This window comes from Hakea prostrata, chromosome 7 (assembly GCF_041222555.1).
Source record: "Hakea prostrata isolate BN-2017 chromosome 7, UWA_Hpros_2, whole genome shotgun sequence".
Classification (NCBI taxonomy): Eukaryota; Viridiplantae; Streptophyta; class Magnoliopsida; order Proteales; family Proteaceae; genus Hakea; species Hakea prostrata.
The window spans coordinates 67,486,242-67,506,278 of NC_142606.1; the positions used below are offsets into that span (position 1 = coordinate 67,486,242).

A 20,037-nucleotide genomic window follows, 5' to 3' on the forward strand; every position below is an offset into this window, starting at 1 on the left:
CATCCAGCAATCCGTCTCCACTATCCCTGATCCAGTCAACTACTGGGTTATCATCATCATCCATCTCAAATATGTCGGCCAACTCGATATTGGTGCTCTCTTCTATCCATCCCCTGTCTAATATGATCCTCTCTCAGTCTCATATTATATTGTAGGTAGACAAGGTCCTTTAGACGCTTCTCACCCAATCGGTTGCGCCTCTTCAAGTGAATGAGGCTGAAGGTGCTCCAATTTCGCTCACAACCAGTGGCAGAACATGTCTGGGAGAGCACTTTGCTTGCAATCACACTCAAGTGGTGTGAGTCACGTCCAAATTGCAACCATCACTCAGCTGCAACAAACATAGACTCCAAGTCATTTTAATACTTAAATAACTAAATTAAAGATAGAATATAATAATTAAATGTATAATGAAATAAATGAATGAACTTGCTCGCAGGGGCGGTTTCCTGTCCCGATACGGCCACAACACGACCGAAGCTCCCAGTGGCATCCCTAAAAGCCTTTATCTAATATATAAAGAGAAAAAACAATAACTAGTTACTAGGTTAATGACTTAGTATAAAACTACGAATTGTGAATATCAAATGATTCAAATCACTATCTCACCTCCATAAGGATGATTGCTTGTTTAGCTGTTTCCGGTTCGAACTTCTCCACTACAGTTTGGACAGGATCCATCAAATCTTGCCTCATCCCAATATTGTCCTTGTAATGGTACTTGGGATTTAAATAGTATGCTGTGTAAGAAAAAGTATGTCATAAAAGGGAATAGTTAATGCTTAATAGTTTGATAACATAATGAAAATTAAATTAAATACTAGACTTAACAACTCACCAGCCTTATGCAGTGGATGCTGCAACATAGACTCCCATCTATTGTTGATGATTTGAAGGACTTTCTTGTTGCCGCGTGGGTGGACCTGAGCAACTTGCTGCTTCATCCCGTCTCATCGCAGCAAATATGTGTGGTAGAGTAGGTTTTCTTTGCTGATCTACCATCCTCAACACATTCACCACAGGCTCAAGCATCTTCACCACTATTCGCACATTGTGCCAGAAAGTCTCATCAAGGATAGTCAATTGAGCTCTCCTTCCTCCCACTGATGAAGAACCCTCCCAGTTAAACCACTTCTCTGATGCAAACATACTCCTAAGGCCAGTCTTCCTACTCTCAAAGCTCTGCAGTGCTATCCAATTAGTAGCAAATCTGGTTATGCCTGGCCTCACTAACTCACCCTGACACTTGTCCCTCATCATCCTTAATGCATAGGTGTGGGTATATATGAAGGTGCTAACATGTCGAGCTTGGTCCACGGTATTCTTCACAAGCCTGACCTTTCCAATCTCCTTCAACATTAAGTCAATGTAGTGAGCAGCACAAGGAGTCCAAAAGAGCCTATATCTGTCCATCCATCAAGGCATCAAGGCATCAATACAAAGTTATAAAGTGTACATGTATATGTGTAATGTAAATATATGTATTTACAAATGAAAATTAATACTATATGTTTAGACTTTAGATACCTGGAGTTCTCCTGCATCTTCAACCCAGCTTTCTTGTAGTTGGAGCCATTATCAGTCACAATTTGAACTACATTTTCCACTCCAACCTCCTTAACCACTTGCTTCAGTAATTTGTAAATGTATTTTGCATCCTTCTTCTCATCGGATGCATCTACTGACTTCAGAAACAATGTCCTCCCATCACAATTCAACATGAAATTGATGATGGATTGTCTAGTGGGACCAGTCCAACCATTAGCCATCAGAGTCACTCCATAATGATTCCACATGGGCTTTAATCCCTTAATGTACTCATTTATGTCCTCTTTATGGTTAGGCAAATACACATTATATATCTCATATGGAGTGGGGCCCTGTACACCACTCCCAGCCTTGCCTATCTGCTTAATCATATCTCTGTAGTAGGGCCCTTGGGCTGTATGTGCTGGAACACTATGGTAATGCGCCCATTTGGAGAAAGCCATCCCCACTTTCTCCTTCACACCCCATAAATGCTTCAACTTTCTCTGTTTATGCTCAGGCCTCACAAATAGGGCCGGATCATTGCAAAGAATCTCAAGATTCGGATCTGTAGGATGTGTTGAAGAAGCTCGACCCCTTGTAGGGGCCCGTGGGATAGGAGCCTCCTGCCTCACACTCTGAGACCTCCTCATAGGGACTTGGGAGCCACCTGTGCTTCCCATACCTACTGGCTCTCTAGAGGACCCACAACCCAGATCCCTCTGTTGCCTCCTCATGTCATCAATCCTCTGTTGCTCCTTACTCATCATCATCGCCCTCCTCAGCTGATCGGCCTCTGGATCAGGGTCACTGTCTCCTGGCGCATCCCTACCATAACCCTCAGGATCTGGAAGGTCATCTAAGCAGGTATCCTCGAACTCATCCCTCTGTGTTCTCTTCTCTTTCCTCTTTTGCTTTCCACCACTAATATATGAGGCCATTTCCCTCTTAACCTCTACAGGCACCTTTGGGCAACCTGTTACATCCCTGTTGCCATCAGCTAGATGCACCTTCAATCTAGTGGCCCCACCTCCTCCTATTTGTTTCTTGCAGTAATTACACTCGCTCTTCCTCCTATCGGCTGTCAGTGGCCTCCCATGTTCCCAAGCTATGTCTGACATCTTTAAAATAGAGTGCCTGATACAAGAAATACACACTGAGTATCTTGAAAAGCTCCACAATATGCTCCAAAAATGACATACATGCTTCTAATAATAACCTCCTATTTTTAAATATAAAAAAATATATGTATAACTATATAAGTATTTTTTAATATATAAATAATTTTAAAATATATAAAATACACACAAACTATCTTAAAAATATCCACAACATGCTCCAAAGCATACATGCTTCGACTAATACTCCACTATTTTAAAATTAAAAACAGAAATTAATTGGTTTTTTTTAATATATAAATATTTTTTAAAATTATTTAAATACATATTAAATACAGTAAAATTACATAATTAACAGAAAAAAAATTAATTCAACAGCATCACAGCAATATGGTGTCTTAACTCTCACATACATTCATTTGAAGCTTATACATGTACTATACATATACATTTTTAGCAATATACATAATTTAGTAAATAATTTTAATAACAGAAAAATAAAAAAATAGTAGGAAGAATCAAAAAATAATTTTGACACTACAAATTCATAGATCAACACTCTAAAGTAAACATATATAAATTTGGAAGCAATCTAACATGATTTAAGGCACAAATGAAACAAAAATAAAAAAATGAGGAAGTTGGTTACTCACTTTGCAAGATTTGAGAAAATGCACAAATGGAGGAGCAAATCAAGTGTTTGAAGGAAATGAAATACTAGAAATTAGGTGTAGAATGGGATGAAAGCAAGAGAAATCAGCAAAATCTTCAAAAGGAGGTCGAAATCTCCAGGGCGATATCGCTCGAAATGTCGAAACAGCGTCGAAATGTCGAAAATGACTCGATTTTGGGTATTTTATAACATGTGGAAGTGTCGTTTCAGCCCGATATGGTATCGGGCCGAAATATCGACTTGTATCGACCGAAATTTTGGTCGATACGAAACGATATGGATACATTTCGTGCCTACTACTACATTTCGTTTCGATTTGGATTTTTGTAGGCATTTCGGTCGAAATTTCTACCATTTTGATTGATTTTTCTTCCATGCTCAAAAGTGCCTCGGAGGGCGTCTCGTCGACTAATTGCCTCAATTAGCCTAAACCGCCGTGACAACTATGGTCCTGATTCATGACTACGAAGCAGATTTCAAAACTGTTCAATGAGATCCAGGTAGCCAACCTAATGTGGCTATTGATGCAGATAGCCATTGGATGAATTAAAAGATATTTATTTTATTTAGTTCAAATTCCGCCAGGTTTTGCTGCCGGTCCCAAGCCCGGGTAAAGGAGGAGGGTTGGTGCGTCAGGTCGGCAGCCGGCACCGGAAAAAAATCTAGCCAAACCTTTTTTCATGGATTCGACCTTATATGATAAAAGCTATGCTAGGGCGTTCCCCGAAAAAAGAAGCGACGCGCTACACTATGGCCCAGGTGTAGTGATAAGTGGGCAAGGGTTAGCTAGGGCGTCCCCTGTAAGCGACGCGTCACATCGGCGCCCGGATGCGGTGATAAGTAGGCAAGGGTTCCCACGCCGTGGACGGGTGCGGGTAAAGAAGCTAGTCCATAAGCGTAGGATTAGATTGGCATCTTGGAACATAGGATCTTTAACTGGTAAGAGCTTAGAATTGATAGATGTTATGAGGAGAAGAAGGATTAATGTAGCCTGCATTCAAGAGACTAGATGGAGGGGTAAAAAAGCCAAAGAGTTGGATGACTTTAAACTTTGGTATACTGGGGATAAAAGAAATAAAAATGGAGTGGGTATAATAGTGGATAAAGATTTAAAAAATGATGTGGTGGATGTTAAAAGAGTGGGTGATAGGATTATTGCTATCAAGCTTGTAATGGAGAAAGAGTTCGTAAATATAATTTGTGTATATGCACCTCAAGTAGGACTAGATGAAAGTCTAAAGCTAGAATTTTGGGAAAATATGGATGGATTAATGCAAGGAATTCGTCAAGGAGAAAAGATTATCATAGGAGGTGATTTAAATGGACATATTGGAAAAGATCAAAGAGGATATGAGAGTGTTCATGGAGGATATGGTTTTGGAGAAAGGAATGAGGAGGGGATTTCAATTTTGGATTTTGCTACTGCTTTTGATCTATCTATTATAAATACTTACTTCAAAAAGAATGAGGAACATTTAATTACTTTCAAAAGTGGACAGCATAGAAGCCAAATAGATTTCTTCCTAACTAGAAGGATTGATAGATTGTTGTGCAAGGATTGCAAGGTGATACCGAGGGAAAGCTTAACTGCACAACATAGACTTGTGGTATTGGATATGTGCTTAGTCCCAAGAACACATAAAAGGTCCAAGGTAAACTATCCCAGAATAAGATGGTGGAATTTGAAAGGAGAGTACTCGAAATCCTTCGTTAATGAAGTAGTCAAACAAGGAAAATGGGATTTTAAAGGGGATGCCAATGCAATGTGGAATGAGATGGCTATGTGTATTAAGAAGGTGGCTAAAGATGTTCTAGGTGAATCAAAAGGAAAGATCCATTCTTACAGAGAGACGTGGTGGTGGGATAGTGAGGTTCAAGTTGCTATTAGGAATAAAAAAGCTAGTTTTAAGACATGGCAAAGAACAAAGGATGTTGAGGATCTTCAAAGGTATAGGTATAGAAATAAAGCTAAGAAAATTGCGGGAAAAACAAGGGAAAGGAAGTATGAAGAGTTATACAATAAGTTGGGCACAAAGGAAGGGGAAAAATCTATTTATAAGATAGCTAAGATGAGGGATAGGAAGAGTAGAGATCTTGACCATGTTAGATGTATTAAAAATGGAGATGGTAAAGTATTAGTTTGTGAGGAGGATATTAAGAAAAGATGGGAAACCTATTTCTCTAGTTTACTAAATGAGCATTCTTCAAGCATTTGTGTTTCGGACGATTACACTTTTCACCAAGGCACCAGTGTCCGAACTTATATTCGTAGAATTTCGATGTCCGAAGTAAAAGAAGCTTTAAGGAGGATGAAACTCGGCAAGACACAAGGTCCTGATGAAATCCCAATTGAAGTATGGAAGAGCTTAGGAACCCATGGACTAGTTTGGTTGACTAAGTTGTTTATAAGATTATGAGCACAGGGAAAATGCCAGATGATTGGAGAAGTGTTGTGGTTCCAATTTACAAAAATAAAGGAGATATTCAAAGTTGTAATAACTATAGAGGCATTAAATTGATGAGCCATACGATGAAATTATGGGAGAGAATAATTGAAACCCGTTTGAGACACTTAACTACAGTTACGGAGAACCAATTTGGGTTTATGCCGGGAAGATCTACAACGGAGGCTATTTACTTAATTAGGAGACTTATAGAAAGGTATAGAGAATGTAGAAAGACCTTCATATGGTATTTATTGACCTAGAAAAAGCTTATGATAGAGTCCCTAGAGCGTTAATTTGGCAAGTACTAGAGAAAAGAAATATTGCAAGTAAATATGTAGATATAGTTAAGGATATGTATGATAGTTCGGTGACCAGTGTTAGAACAGTGGGGGGACAAAGTAATGAATTCCCGATAACAGTTGGGCTACATCAAGGGTCAACTTTAAGCCCATATCTATTTGCACTGGTAATGGATGAATTAACCAAAGACATTCAAGATGAGGTCCCCTGGTGTATGCTTTTTGCGGATGATATTGTGTTGATTGATGAGACCCAAGTGGGGATTAATACCAAATTAGAATCATGGAGAGTAGCTTTGGAATCAAAAGGCTTTAAACTTAGTAGATCGAAGACAGAATATCTAGTTTGTAACTTTAGTCATGATCGGGCAGATGATGAGGTGGTGATACTTGACGATAAAGAGATTCCTCAGAGTGATTGTTTTAGGTACCTAGGTTCAATAATAAGTAAAAGAGGTGATTTAGAGGATGAAGTTTCCCAAAGAATTAAAATAGGGTGGATGAAGTGGAGAGGTGCGTTCGGGGTCTTATGTGATCAGCGTATTCCATTAAAGCTTAAAGGAAAATTTTATAGGACCGTTGTTCGACCAGCTATGATGTACGGTGCAGAGTGTTGGGCTGTTAAAAAGAATCATATAGATAAACTCAGTGTAGCAGAAATGAGGATGTTAAGATGGATGAGTGGCAAAACTAGGATGGATAAGATAAGAAATGATCATATTAGAATTGGTCTGGGAGTTGCTCCCATAAGTGACAAGCTTAGAGAAAGTCGTTTGAGGTGGCACGGCCACGTTCAACGGAGACCTATAAATGCTCCTATTCGGAGACGTGATATAATCCATATTGAAGGAATTAGAAGAGCTAGGGGTAGACCTAAGATAACCTTAGGAGAAGTGGTGAGAAATGATATATATAGCTTAGGCCTTGTATCTAGCATGGCCTTGAACAGAACTGATTGGAGGGCAAGAATCCATGTAGCCGACCCCATTTAGTTGGGATAAGGCTTATTGTTGTTGTTGTTGTTTATTTTATTTAGTTCAGCTGTGGATAGAAATGGAGTTTGAGACCCAGTTTGTTTCAGTTGAGTCCATGATAGAGGTAATCTCTATTTCAAATTGGAATAGGATTTGTTTTCTTTAATTTTACAAGGGCATGTGATCTGCAATAGAGATTATTGTTGAATGAATGCAAATTTGATTTGACAAGATAATACTGTGGTTGCTCTTTCCTTCCTCTTTTATTCTGGATTTACTCTCTTTTCTCTAACCTTTCCTTCTTCTTCAGTTCTTCCCTGACCTCTTCTAGCTCTAGGATTTGTATCATACCATAAAGCAAGTTAAACATTAGATTTGTCTTTTCCCTGACTCTGTCCTTGTTGAGAAGACTCCTCTGAAATCAGTCAGTGCTTGCAGTTCAAATAAAAAAAAAAAAGGGCGTACCCAGTGCCGAAGCTCCCACACTATGGGGTCTGGGGAAGGGACTTTCTAGGCAGCCTTACCCCTGCTTTTGCAGAGAGGCTGATTCGAACCTGCGACCTCCAGCGCACAATGGAGAGACTCCACCATTGCGCCAGGCTCGCCCTTCTTGTAGTTCAAATAACACTTCCAAAATTATAGTGGTTTACCAGCAGGCCTAGACAAACAGATCTGAATATTTCGAGCTGTTTGAAGCAGATTCCGGAGCCTGGAACTCAGCATCTCCTCTTGTGCAATGCCATGACTCATTGGTTCCAAAAGTTTTTTAGGTTGTTGATAACTTGATATAGATACTCTCGGCCATGACTCTGTTCAAAGTTGACAGGCTGTTGATACATATACTCATAGTTGTCACGGCGACGAGGCGATGCGAGGCGGTTTTAGCTAGTTGGGGCGATGAGTCGACGAGGCGCCCTCCGAGGCGCTTTTGAGGCGGTCGAGGCGTTTTAAGTGAAATTTTTAGTGTACATCTCATACACTCTAATTCTCTAATTCATTATAAATGTATCATATCTTTTATAATCAGTAGACTATAAGCTAATAAACTGGTCTCGGTTATACTTAATAAGTTATAAGTTACAACATGGTTAAAACATAGAAAATAAAGAAGGAAAAAAAGAATGCCCGGCGACATACCGTCGCCTGAGAAGATGGTGAACAAAATCACCGGAGTTTACTGCTGTTAGTGTTAACAAAATCTGTTAACAGAGAATAAAAAGAAAAGCAGAAGAAAGAAGAAAAACAATATCGCAAAGTTGAAGTTGCCAACCTTTGCCTGAGACGCTGCGATGCAAGAACTGCCGGAGTGCCGCTGCCGCTGCAACTTCAGATTTGAGGGTCGCTACAACTGCAAAAGCATTCGTAGACTTTTTAGGAAAAGAAAAAAAAAAGCAGAAGAAAGAAGAAGAAAGTAAGAAACAACAGCGGAACCTTCGCCTAAGATGATGCTGCCGGAGTGCTGCTCCCATCACCTGAGATGCTGCTGCCGCTGCAAATTGTACCAGACTTTTTAGGAAATGAAAAAAAAAAGCAGAAGAAAGAAGAAGAAAGTAAGAAACAACAGTGGAACCTTCGCCTGAGATGCTGCTGCCGGAGTGCTGCTCCCACCGCCTGAGATGCTGCTGCCGCTGCAACTTTGTACCAGACGGAAGAAAAAGAAAAGAAAACAGCAGAAGAAGTCGCTGCAACAAATCGTCGCCGTGGTCACTGTCGCCGTCTCCGTCGCCGTCGTCCTCTCCGTCGCCGTCGTCCTCTCCGTCGCCGTCGTCCTCTCCGTCGCTGTCATCGTCGCTGTCATCGCCATCGTCAATCAAGACGAAGAGGAGGCCAAGAGATTTAGGGCTTTAGTGATTTTTTGGTTTAGACTCGATTTGGTCGAGTTTAAATCTCCAACTTTTTTTTTTTTTTTTTTTTTTTGGTGTTAATAATAATGTAACAATGATCCCATGTTACACTAACCATGATCCCATGTTACACCTTAAGTATTCAACCATTAGTTGATTCTCAATCGGAATCTAATTTTCAATTCCTTTTCTACCTTAGATTTGGAATCATAAATGTTGTTATTTTTTAAATACACAAAGGCGGTCGCTCAGGGGTCTAAGGCGTCCGAGGCGCCCGAGGCGACGCCTCAGAGCCCGAGGCGACCGCCTTATGGGTTACGAGTGAGGCGACACTCGCCTCAGGGGCTCCACAAGCGCCCGGACGCCAAGGCGTCGCCTAGGCGACGCCTAGGCGACGCCTTGACAACTATGCATATACTTAAGCCTTGGTAGAAATCAAGAAGAATAGCTGTCATCTTTTTGAGTTCTTCTTGGGGCTTATTGCTTATCAACCTATTTGTGCTCAAACATTCAGGGCCTAAGGGAAGGCTGATGACCTAAGGATGATGTTGGGAGAGAATCCACTGCATTTAAACCTGATTTATTGTGTTAGTACCCTACAACCAGGATAATTTTTTCCACGCTGTCATAGCCACTTCATGGTAACAAACTGAAACCATTCCTTAAGGGAGCCTCATTTCTTTCTGAAGATGCCTGTAGCTGACAGGTTAGAGCCTGAGCTTACTCAGCAATATTGCTGCACAGATGGTGAAGATAGATCTCCATCCCATGATACCTAGGATTTGATTCGATATCAGATTAAAGCTTCTGAGCCAATTATTCTTGATTGGCTGGATGCTCAAAATGAGCTAGATCCCTCGGTACATTGTGATATTTATGCTGCCTCAGTCCCTGGGAACAGTGTTGAAAAGACCTGTGCCACTGACTCGGTTTGGTTGTGCGGCAGGCAAGCATGGGAAGACGAAGCTTCTGACTCTCCTTCGCCTTCAAGACATGGTGATTCAAGGGGACAGAAGTTTTAAGGCCCTGGGATCACGATAGGTGGAGGAGGGAGAAGGAATTGCCGTAGCCAACTGCTGGTTGGTTTTTAAAAATTTGAGGGGGGGGGGGATTGTGAGAAAAGGAAGGATATTAAATATTTTGTGAGTGGTTTTGGGCAGCCTTTGGCTGAGGGCAACGTATGCCGGGGGGGGGGGGAGGTGACTGGCTCCATCATAACTGTCCGTTTGTCTTTCATTGTATTTGTTCTTCATTATTCCAGTAATTGGATCTCATAAGTTTTCGTATTCGATTCACGGGTTTCTACCAGATCTTCAGTTGTCTTGGCCTGTGTCAAGATATATCAAGCATGATTTGACTGGGCTAAGTCTGTGTTGAGTTCTGATTCAAAATGGGTCAACAGTTCTATGGTGATTCCCAGATTATGCCAGAGGCAGGTAAACGCAGGTCCATCTGCTTACCACATGCTACGCATGGGCCTATGTTCACTTCTTTTCAATTTTGAAACTGTAATACAATCAGTTACATACTTTTCACGTATAGTATACAATTAGTTTATGTTGATTGGTCTTTAAGCAATCATCTAAAGCATCATTTTGTTTCAAACATGGAATCAAATTTGAGGAAACTCCAAATGAAGTTATTGGAATATGTTACCTTCAATTTTTTATATTATATATATATATATATATATATATATATATATATATATATATATATATATATATATATATATATATATATATATATATATTTTGTCTCTCTTCTCGTGGATGTGCTGTCATTACATGGCTTTCATCTCCTTTATAGCTGTTATGTTTAATAAGGTTCTTACAAGTTTCTAAACTTTTATGTGCAGATGCTATTGACTCCCAAAGATTTGAGTTTTGTTGGCTACACATACAAGAATTTTGAAGCTGTCAAAGGGCTACACCATTCTCAATCTCTCGGTACGAGTTTGGTGTTCAATTTTGTTCTTTTCCATCCCCCTCTTCTTTTTTTGGGTATGCATTTGCACAGCATTGGCATTGTTGAATCCTAAATCAAGCCAAAGTGATTCCCCCCCCCCCCCCTTAAAAAAAAAAAAAAAAGGTTTCCTCTATGGGTTTGGAAAGCGTTGGTATTGTCGGAACTCCAGAATCTTTCAACCCGATCAAGGCGAAGAAATGGGGAAAAAATGATGAATCTATCTCCACTGTGCAGCTCCAATCCCCTTCTGTTTCTGCTATTGTTGATTGTGGTGTGATTTCTTTCCAGTGTATTGCCGGTTAGGTCATTTGTTATTGTCTAAATTATGAACTCTATTTCCTCAAGTCTATTTCTATTCCAGATTGTGAAGCTTGCTAATTGGGAAAGCATCATTGAGCTTTTCTTCCTCCTTGTTCGTGGCTCATAATTCATTTTTATTTTCATAGTCTATTCTGATATTTTTCATGTCTTTGTCATGTTAAAAATATGCAAGGTTTTATGTATTTCATGATATTTGTGGATGCCCATTCTCGTCTTACTTGGCCATGGCTCTATGTTTCCAACTTTTTATAATGAAATAATACCCCGTTTGATGCCTGTAGTAAAACTTTTCTTTTTTCTGACGTTTCGGAAAATGGTAAGAATATAATCTCTGATTTCTTTTTATTTATTTATTTATATAAATTTTTTTTACTGCCCATGATATGATACACCAAACTAGTTGTTCATAAGACTTCACAAAAAAATAGGGTTGTGGAACACAAAAGTGGACGATTAAGGAACCCCAATTTCCAAAGGTGGCTGTCGCAGCCACATTTGTTATTCTAGTATCACCTTGCCTGAAAATGTTAAGGGACCTGTTTTATGAACAGTTGGCCATTTGAATATTTCTCGGCATCTTTTCCAGCATTTTGCAACTTGGAACCCATTTTTTATTTTTCAGCAACCATGTTGACATTGGGCACTTGACCGGGGAATTGTCGTGTTCCATTTCTCCTATTAACACCGTGGGTAGCTGATATGTCCCTTTTCAAAGGGTATCATTTTGCTTTCCAGAGTACTTTATTCCAAAAACCAGGTCGTTTTATTCATTTCTCAAAAGATCCAGTGCATCTGAATTAGCTGGAGGAAATGGAACCAATCCGGTTTGGCCAAAGTAGTAGTAACACCTGCCCAGATTTCTCTTTTGGGACAAACCACAGGTACTTATTGTGATCTATTACCTTACCTAGGGTTTTGTATTTCAAAGGGAATGGAGGGTTGTAACATTGTGATCTAGTGCTCATGGGTTTTGAGTCTGGAGATAGTCTCTTTGCGAAAGTAGGAGTATACATGCACAGAGATCCTCCCCAGGCCCTTTGGCATTTTTTTTGTATGGAATATCATGGATATTGAAATAAATACAATCCAAATGGCCTCCAAACAAGTAGAGAATATTTCAAATTGTGCTGGTCTCAACCACAAAGTACAAATGAGATACCTCAACTTTACTTGTACAGTTATTTGGGAGGAGAAGAGAAGATGAGCTACAAACATTTTTGCATGCCTCTCTATGGCTGCCGTCAATTCCTATTGAGGCCTGTAACTCTCCTCTTGAATTTTTATGTATTTGTTTATTTTTTTTTAGAGGGGAAGATTTTGATAAGCATTACGCATGTGGATCTTATGGTTTCTGTTCACTGAGATTTTCTTATACGAAAGCAGCATTATTTCTTTTTCTTGTCTTTCGATAGATGTGGTAGAGAACCCTGACACTTCCAACTGTTTTTGACTGTTGTAGATCTGAAGAATGCGCCATCAATGCGGTTGTCTCTGGATTCCGTAATGAGTAATGGATCTATTCTTAACTGATCTATACATTATGACTGCGAATAATTCTGGTTGGACACTGATGGGTGGTGGTCATCTTTTGCAGGTGATTCTATGGTGGATTACTCTATGGACCCCACAGAAGAGGATAGAGAAACACACATGCTTACTTCAAGTGATTGCATGACCCCATAAGATTCCATGAGTCTTGCTAAGTGATGCATTCTCTGACGCATGAGCCCCTCTGATGTTGATGGTTGAAATGCCTGCTTATTTTTAGTCAGGCCTCTGCAGAGCCATCATCTGTGTACAGTGGTGTCTAAGGTATTTAACAAAGCTCAGTGGTAGTGGTAGTAACAGTGATATTAGCATTGGTAGTACTTAAACAGAGTGGAGTCTTTCTTGAGCAATGAGATGATTTATTGATGTCCTGGCTGCCCAGGTTGGCTGAGTAGCACATGCCTTCTCTTGTGGCAGTTTCTGGGTTTAAAATCTTCTCCTTTTTGTTTTTTTTTTCCTTTTAAGAAGATGGAACTAATCTGACATTTAAGAAGCCAGCTAAATATGTTTATGTTAAGAAGACCAGAACTGATACTTTGTATTTATATGTATTGAGTATCTGTGAGGTTTGGGACAGACCAAAAAAACTCCTGATTGCATTTCGATGGTTGACTAATGATCCGTAGTAGTGATGCTTTCTTTTCGTCCTAGTTAATGCCTGCCTTTTTTCCCCTCGTAAAAGTGGGACGAGGGAGGTAAATCATTGTGTTTTTTGCTTCTTTCCTAGCGTTTTAATATTTGTAAACGCGATCTACATTTGAGTCCAGCCGATTCTGATTTTTAGCATGAATCACCCTATTCCTTAGTCGATCGTGATTCAAGATGTTTTTATATTTGGGAACTAGTAATTTTTTTTTGGTACTGATGTTTTTTTTAATATTGAAAATATAATGCTGTCTGCAAGGGTCGAACCCAAGACTTCTCCACTGAGAAGTATCGATCTTTACCACTCAGAACTAGTAATTTTCTATATGAAGGGGGTAGGACTTACTACGTATGCCATCTAAAGGTGTCAATCATTATTAATTGAATAACACTGTGGGTTAAGAATTTTTTTTACTAGAAATGGATTACTATGCGAAAATAGTTTTGGAACTGAGGTTTGTCTAGGGCTAGCTTGTTGTGAGCACCTTGATTACATGCTCTAGGGGGTTAGCTTTTATATATAATTTAATTATGAAGTGGGGTTGTATGACAACCATTCTGTGTCGAAATTCCCACTTCAGCACAGAAACACAAAAATGGACTCTGTGCTGAAGTGGGCAAATTTGGCACAGAATGGTTGCCATAATCTTGTATGGTTAGATACAGATGGGCATGTTTCTCTGGCCCATCTTGGCACATAATCTTGTATGGTATGTACGAATTTTGAGCCAAAATGGGCACATTTTTTACAATAAAATATTTAATAAGATAAATATAAAATTATGTATGAGAAATTCAAGACAATTGGAACGAATTGCAGAGTTGATAACAGAGTTGACAACAGAGGTGCTGGTTTAGAAACATCATCTTAAAACCATAAACAAAAATCAGAACTAGCATTAATGAAGACAACAGAGAAGGAAATCCCATAATTAAAGAAACCTAATTGCAGCTGGAATGAAAATCAACGGTCATAGAACAGATGAAAAGAACAAAAAAAGGTAAACCAAAACAAACACTTGAAAAGAAAAATGAGAGAACCCTAACCTATGAGTTGCAGGTAGATTGAACCTGAAAGGGCCTCTCTTTTGGATCCCTTAGTTCTCTCTAGGGTTCAGTCTCCCCACTTCTTCCTTCCTTGTGCAGCACCAGCTTGAAGAGTTGCAGCTAGGGCTCGATGGATCCGTATCTCCGGCACCAACACCTTCAGTGCCTCCGCAAACCCAATCAACCTCCAATCCTTGGTTTTTATCCGAAAAAGAAGGATTCTCATCCAAATCCATTGGCTCCGATACATCCCCGTTGGAATTCAAAACCTTGGAGTTTTTCAATTCAGCAACTCTCTCATCTGAAGCAACGTGGATTACCTCGGAAGTCAACTCGGTGATCATCGCGAATACTCGGCGTCACTCATCCCTCGTTTGTCAACTCTTCGACATCAGAAGCACCGAGTTTCAGCGTTAGCGCCATGTCAGGTTGACATCCAAATTTCGAAACCCTCATCTACAAATTCCTTGGTCACACTCTCTGAATATCTTTGATCAAACCCACATCACCAGATGCTTCTTCTTCAGTACTTCCTCGAACTCCATAAGCGTCGGTGCTCTGATCTCTAACATCAGAACCTTTAAAATAAGTGAGAGACCAGAGAGAGTTGAGAGCAGAGACGAGAGTTGGGGCTTTTGAAAATATAAAGGCAAAATGACATCGATAACCTTCATCACCGTAAACCAACCTTTGTGCCCGCGCGTTTTCAACATAAGTGATTTTGTGTCAGAGCAGCTCCAAATTGGAGCTTCTCTGACACAACCAATTTGTGTGCCCAACGCCTGGTTCGGCACACTTTTGCTGAACCGGCATACTAATTTTAGACCGGTTTACCATACAAGTTTTTTGTGATTTCTGTGCCAAAATGGGCAAATGGCACATAATAAGTGTGCTAGAATCGTTACCATACAACCCCTAAATTCTTAGCTGCAAGACCAAAACAGGGTGCAAAAAACCGAAAGCCCTTCTTCGAAGTTCCTCCCAGATACATGGCTTACATACCCGGCTCAACATTCTTGGTGGATTCAAATTCTTGATCTCATTATTATGAAATGTTGACGTTGACCTGAAAACGGACTTGCGTGTTCAATGGATGATGTAGGATGAATCTCAATCATTAGTGTGTGTGACTAGGAAAATTTAAATAGAGGGTTACGCTTGCAACACATCTACGAGGTGGGATTATTTCATTCTGCTTAAACAAAAGGGATGCATATACAATTTAAAAATTACAATTCAGGGTCCGACTTAATCCCCCTGGTCCAACTCCTTGTGGTGTTGTTCTCTGACTGCGATCAACGCTGTGAGTTCGAATCCTTTACTGTAGAGGATTATACTTCCTTCATGCATCTAGTCCACACATTTAGGAGTGGGTTTTACTTATGACCACTAACAACATGGCCCAAATGTGAGTTTCCCTTCTAAATATGCAGTAAAAGGATGCGAGGGAAGCATGATCCTCTCCCTATGAAGGTAGTGGATCCCAACTCGTCTAGCCACTCCCACTTTATAAGAGAATCCATTGCCCTTGTCATGCATCTCTTCCTGTCCCACTCCCCCTTATTGCCTTTTGCATCTCTGTCTTCTCTGCCTCCATATACCTTTGCTAGTCTCCCACCTTCGAAAACCTCTCCATCTACAATCTGGAAACCATGTCTGTAACCTTCTCGATTTGTTGAAGCACGACTACATTGAGTAGAGCCTATAGTTTCAACTCTATGGCAAAGAACTCTTGGACACAATGCCCTACTACTGGATAGGAGATTAGCAAGTGCAATCTTACCTTCTCTACTTCCTTTATTTTCTTGTCTTTCCCTACTTCCTCTCGTTGCTCTGCATAGGAAGGCTACCAACTCCTACGTTTTGCTATGTCTAGGTAGAACAAAAGCATCATGGTGAGATGTGAAATGAAGTTGCAGAAGTATTAATTCAAATGTTGGGTTAGGGTGTCTTGTATTCTATAGGTCTATATAATTATATTATGTTGTATTTGTAATTAGATTAGGGTTTTGGGTCAGTTATTTATATTGGGTTAAAATTGTAATTATGTGGAGATTTGGGTTTTACGTTTCTCTATAAATAGTCTATGTGGGATAACCTAGGTGGATCAATCCCTGTAGGAGATTGAGGAGCCCATCTCGAGGATAGAATTGGAGGCAAGCAAAAAGTAGAACTTTGTGGTGTTTGTTTTGACAAACCGGTATCATAGCGAGGTTTGGTGGATCATTGTCGAAGGTATGCGAAGTCTAGGTAGAGGAATGGTGGTGCAAGGAGAACAAAGAAAGTTTGGACAGATTGTTCAAAGATCTTCGGTGGTTGTCTTGATCGGTGCTGAGAAGGATGACTTGATAATGAAAAAAAGGATTTTTCGTTCGGTGTTGTGTACGAGTGGTTTTTGCTGAAGTGAGAGAAGACGATTTAGAAAGTTTGAGGAAAAAAAAAAAGGTAGAGATAGGTGCTCTGATCATCGGGAAGGAAGAAGGTTAACTTGTGCATTTTGCTTCAATCCAGCACATTAAATGCGTAGGACTCTTCTGCAAAAAAAGAAGAACCGTTGGATCAAGCTCTTGGTCGAAATTTTGACCGAGATTTCGATCTTGATCGTTGAAAAACAAGCAGTTGAGATCAAGATCCGATGGCTTGTTTCTCACTGAACGCATTATGCACATTAAATGCGTAGGACTGAAGCTTGATCCTTAACTTGGTTTGAAGTTTTTTTATTAATTCTTTTTCTTGTAATGATTACCTTTGAGTGATTAAATAAAATAAACGTTTGAAAAGTTGCTGAGTGGAAAGGAGAACGTGGGAAGAAGATCCGTGGAGAAAAGAAAAATTATAATTTGGTGGAAGAATAGACAAAAAGGAAGAATTTGTTTGTTTGTTTTTTTATTTTATTTTTTATTATCGGATTGGTAGCATACAGGTTCTTTCCATAGGAATTTGACTAAAACTATTCTCTACGGGGTTATGTGTTTCTAGGGTTTTTGGACGTTCCAAACTCAGGGAAGTGGCGGATTGAGGGGATTTTGTTCCGTTGATATTGATTTTGTGAGTTCGCTACAAAGATCAATAGTCAAGTTCTCTTAGGTTGATGATGGGTACGAAGGGCACAGATTATGTTGGTACTGATCTTTGTGATTTCATTCGAAGATCAACGGTCAAGTTTTTAAGGTGATTGAGGGGTATGAAAGGGACAAATCAGGTGAATCATACAGGTTTGCAGGGAGTGTGGAAACCGGTGGAGCTCCAGTTGGCACTCGGGCAAAGGGTATAGGCAAGAAGAATTTGCAGGTTGTTCAAGTACTGAACAAGGGAGATTTTGGAAGGAAGCAGGTTTTGCTTCAAACTTGGTGACTGGCAAAGATCTCTCAAATTTGGCTGCAACAATAGGAGAGGTGAAGCCATGTCATGTTGTACGGTGGTGATGAGTTCTACTGGACTCCTTGGTGTGGGGGTGTACACCATGTTGGTTTTAGTGATGGTGGTGAGAAAGGCATCACTAGAGGGGATGTGGGCCATACAATAATGTGTGGTAAATACACAGAGACATGTGATTGCAAAAAGACATCATCAACGATTTTCTTCAAGGTGGTTTGTAAAATTCAAGCCAAGGTGGAGATTATTAGGTTTGGGTGTCTTGTATTCTATGGGTCCATATAATCATAATTAGGTTGGATTTGTAATTGAATCAAAGTTTTGGGTCAGTTACTTATATTGGGTTAAAATTGCAATTATAGAATCAATAATGAAAGAACTGAGTTCTTGTCTCCAGAGATAGGGATATCTTAGACTCAAGTTTTCTCTTACGTCAGGATAGCCTAACCAAGAAGTTAGAAAGTTGGAACTGTTGGAAAATGCCATGTCAGCATTTGCCACATCAGCCTCCATGGGTTTTGATGATAACAAACATGAATTACTAATAGCTATATTGAGTTGTGTTGTTTTAATTCAAAATGAGAACAAGTAGACCAACTCCAAGACAAAGCCATATGCTCAAGTCAAGCCCAAGCCAAGATCTTGCCAAGATGGACATGAAGATGGACAAGAGTCTAAGTCAAGATGACCATGCCAAGATAGATATGAAGATCATGCCAAGATGAACATGAAGATGATCATGAAGAATGGAGTACAAGAAGACTCAAGAACTTCAATGATCAAGACTTAGATAAAGTTAGGACTTAGGACACTTTCATATGCACTCTCATGTAATTGTATGTAATCATGTGCATATCATGTCACTAGACTGACCTAGGACATAGTAGGAAGGTGTATGAGGCTTAGATTTGACTAAAAAGTCCAAAAACCCAAGCCAAGTCCAAGTCCCAAACTAAGACAACAAAACTGTGCACCAGACGGGCGACCGTCTGGTTTGCTGACAGAAATGCATGTCACAGAAGGCCAGAAAGGCCTCGCCGTCTGGCAGACAAAATTCCGTTTGGGTTAGCCAGACGGTTGACCGTCTGGTCCTAACTAAGCCATAATTGCTAGTTTTTAAAGGATCTTTTTCAGACGAAAGTCCGTCTAGGCTGAAAACAGGACAAAAATTATGTCCGTTTTCTATCCGTTGGGGATTGGGTTTAGGAACTCAAAGGTGCTCTATATAAGCCCAATTCACCTCATTTGAGAGGGTTGAACTCCACACTTGATCAACTACTCCCCAAGTGATCTCAAGCTCTCAAATCACAAGCAAACAATTGTGCTTTGCCTCTCACTCTCTCCCAACCTTAAAGAAACATACCAAGGTGTTTACTAAGCTTGTGGAAGCCAAGCTTGAGATGATTGAAGGCATCGGTGGTGCATGCATTTCATATATTGAGCATACAACTCTCATTGCATCACATTCACACAAGAGGTAAAGTGTCACATCTCTTGTAAGGTAACATCCTTCCTTTGTAATAGTTTCAATTCTAGTCTAGGTTGGTAGATTAGAATTGGTCATTGGGTGCTCTTGCCTGTGAACAAAGATTGCTTGGGTGCTCTTGCCCTTGAACAAAGATTGCTTGGGTGCTCTTGCTAGTAAACAAAGATTGTTAAGGGGTGCTTTTGCCCTACTTGCTAAATAAAGATTGTAAAGGGTTCTCTTGCCCCGTAACGAAGATTATTGTAAGGGTTTGATCTCTACCCATTGTATTGAAGGAGATCATTAGTGGAACACTCTCTTGAGGCCAAGAGAGGAGTGGACGTAGACTTGTATAGTCGAACCACTATAATCCTTTGTTGTGGTTTCATTTGAGAGTACATCCAATTTCTTTTGCTTTTCCCCCTGGAATCAAGATACACAAGTCAAACAAAAGCATATAGGAAAACAATATAATAGAAAACCAGAAAGCAATCCTTTAATTAAAATAGTAATACATAAATAAAAAAAGTCTTGTAAGTTTTGCAAGTCCGGCCTACACAAGTAATCCCTTGAATCAGGGCGACCCTCCTAGGTGACCCCTACCTACTGCCCATGTGAAACCCAGCCCTATTCTAACCTTGACCCTGACCTGGAACCCTTGATGTTTGTAGGTCCGAAGACCCAGAGTGGAAGAAGGAAAGATTTGTGGGCCCTCTTAGATGAAGACTTGGTGTTTGATTTCTAGCCCATGGATATTGATAGTGGTGCCCCTTACTTGGATGCACT

The 20,037-nt window shown here is 40.0% G+C and overlaps 1 protein-coding gene across 1 annotated transcript in view; it reads left to right on the top strand.

Annotated features, from left to right (window-relative positions):
• The window catches only part of LOC149011791 (uncharacterized), a 69,932-nt gene extending 56,383 nt beyond the window's left edge, over positions 1-13,549 (top strand). The window contains exons 11-13 of the mRNA XM_089161970.1: positions 10,741-10,831; positions 12,631-12,678; positions 12,766-13,549. Coding sequence (XP_089018096.1) covers positions 10,741-10,831; positions 12,631-12,678; positions 12,766-12,854 — 228 coding nt within the window. The 3' untranslated portion in view covers positions 12,855-13,549. The remainder of the gene's footprint in view (positions 1-10,740; positions 10,832-12,630; positions 12,679-12,765) is intronic.
• Positions 13,550-20,037: the final 6,488 nt, after the last annotated feature.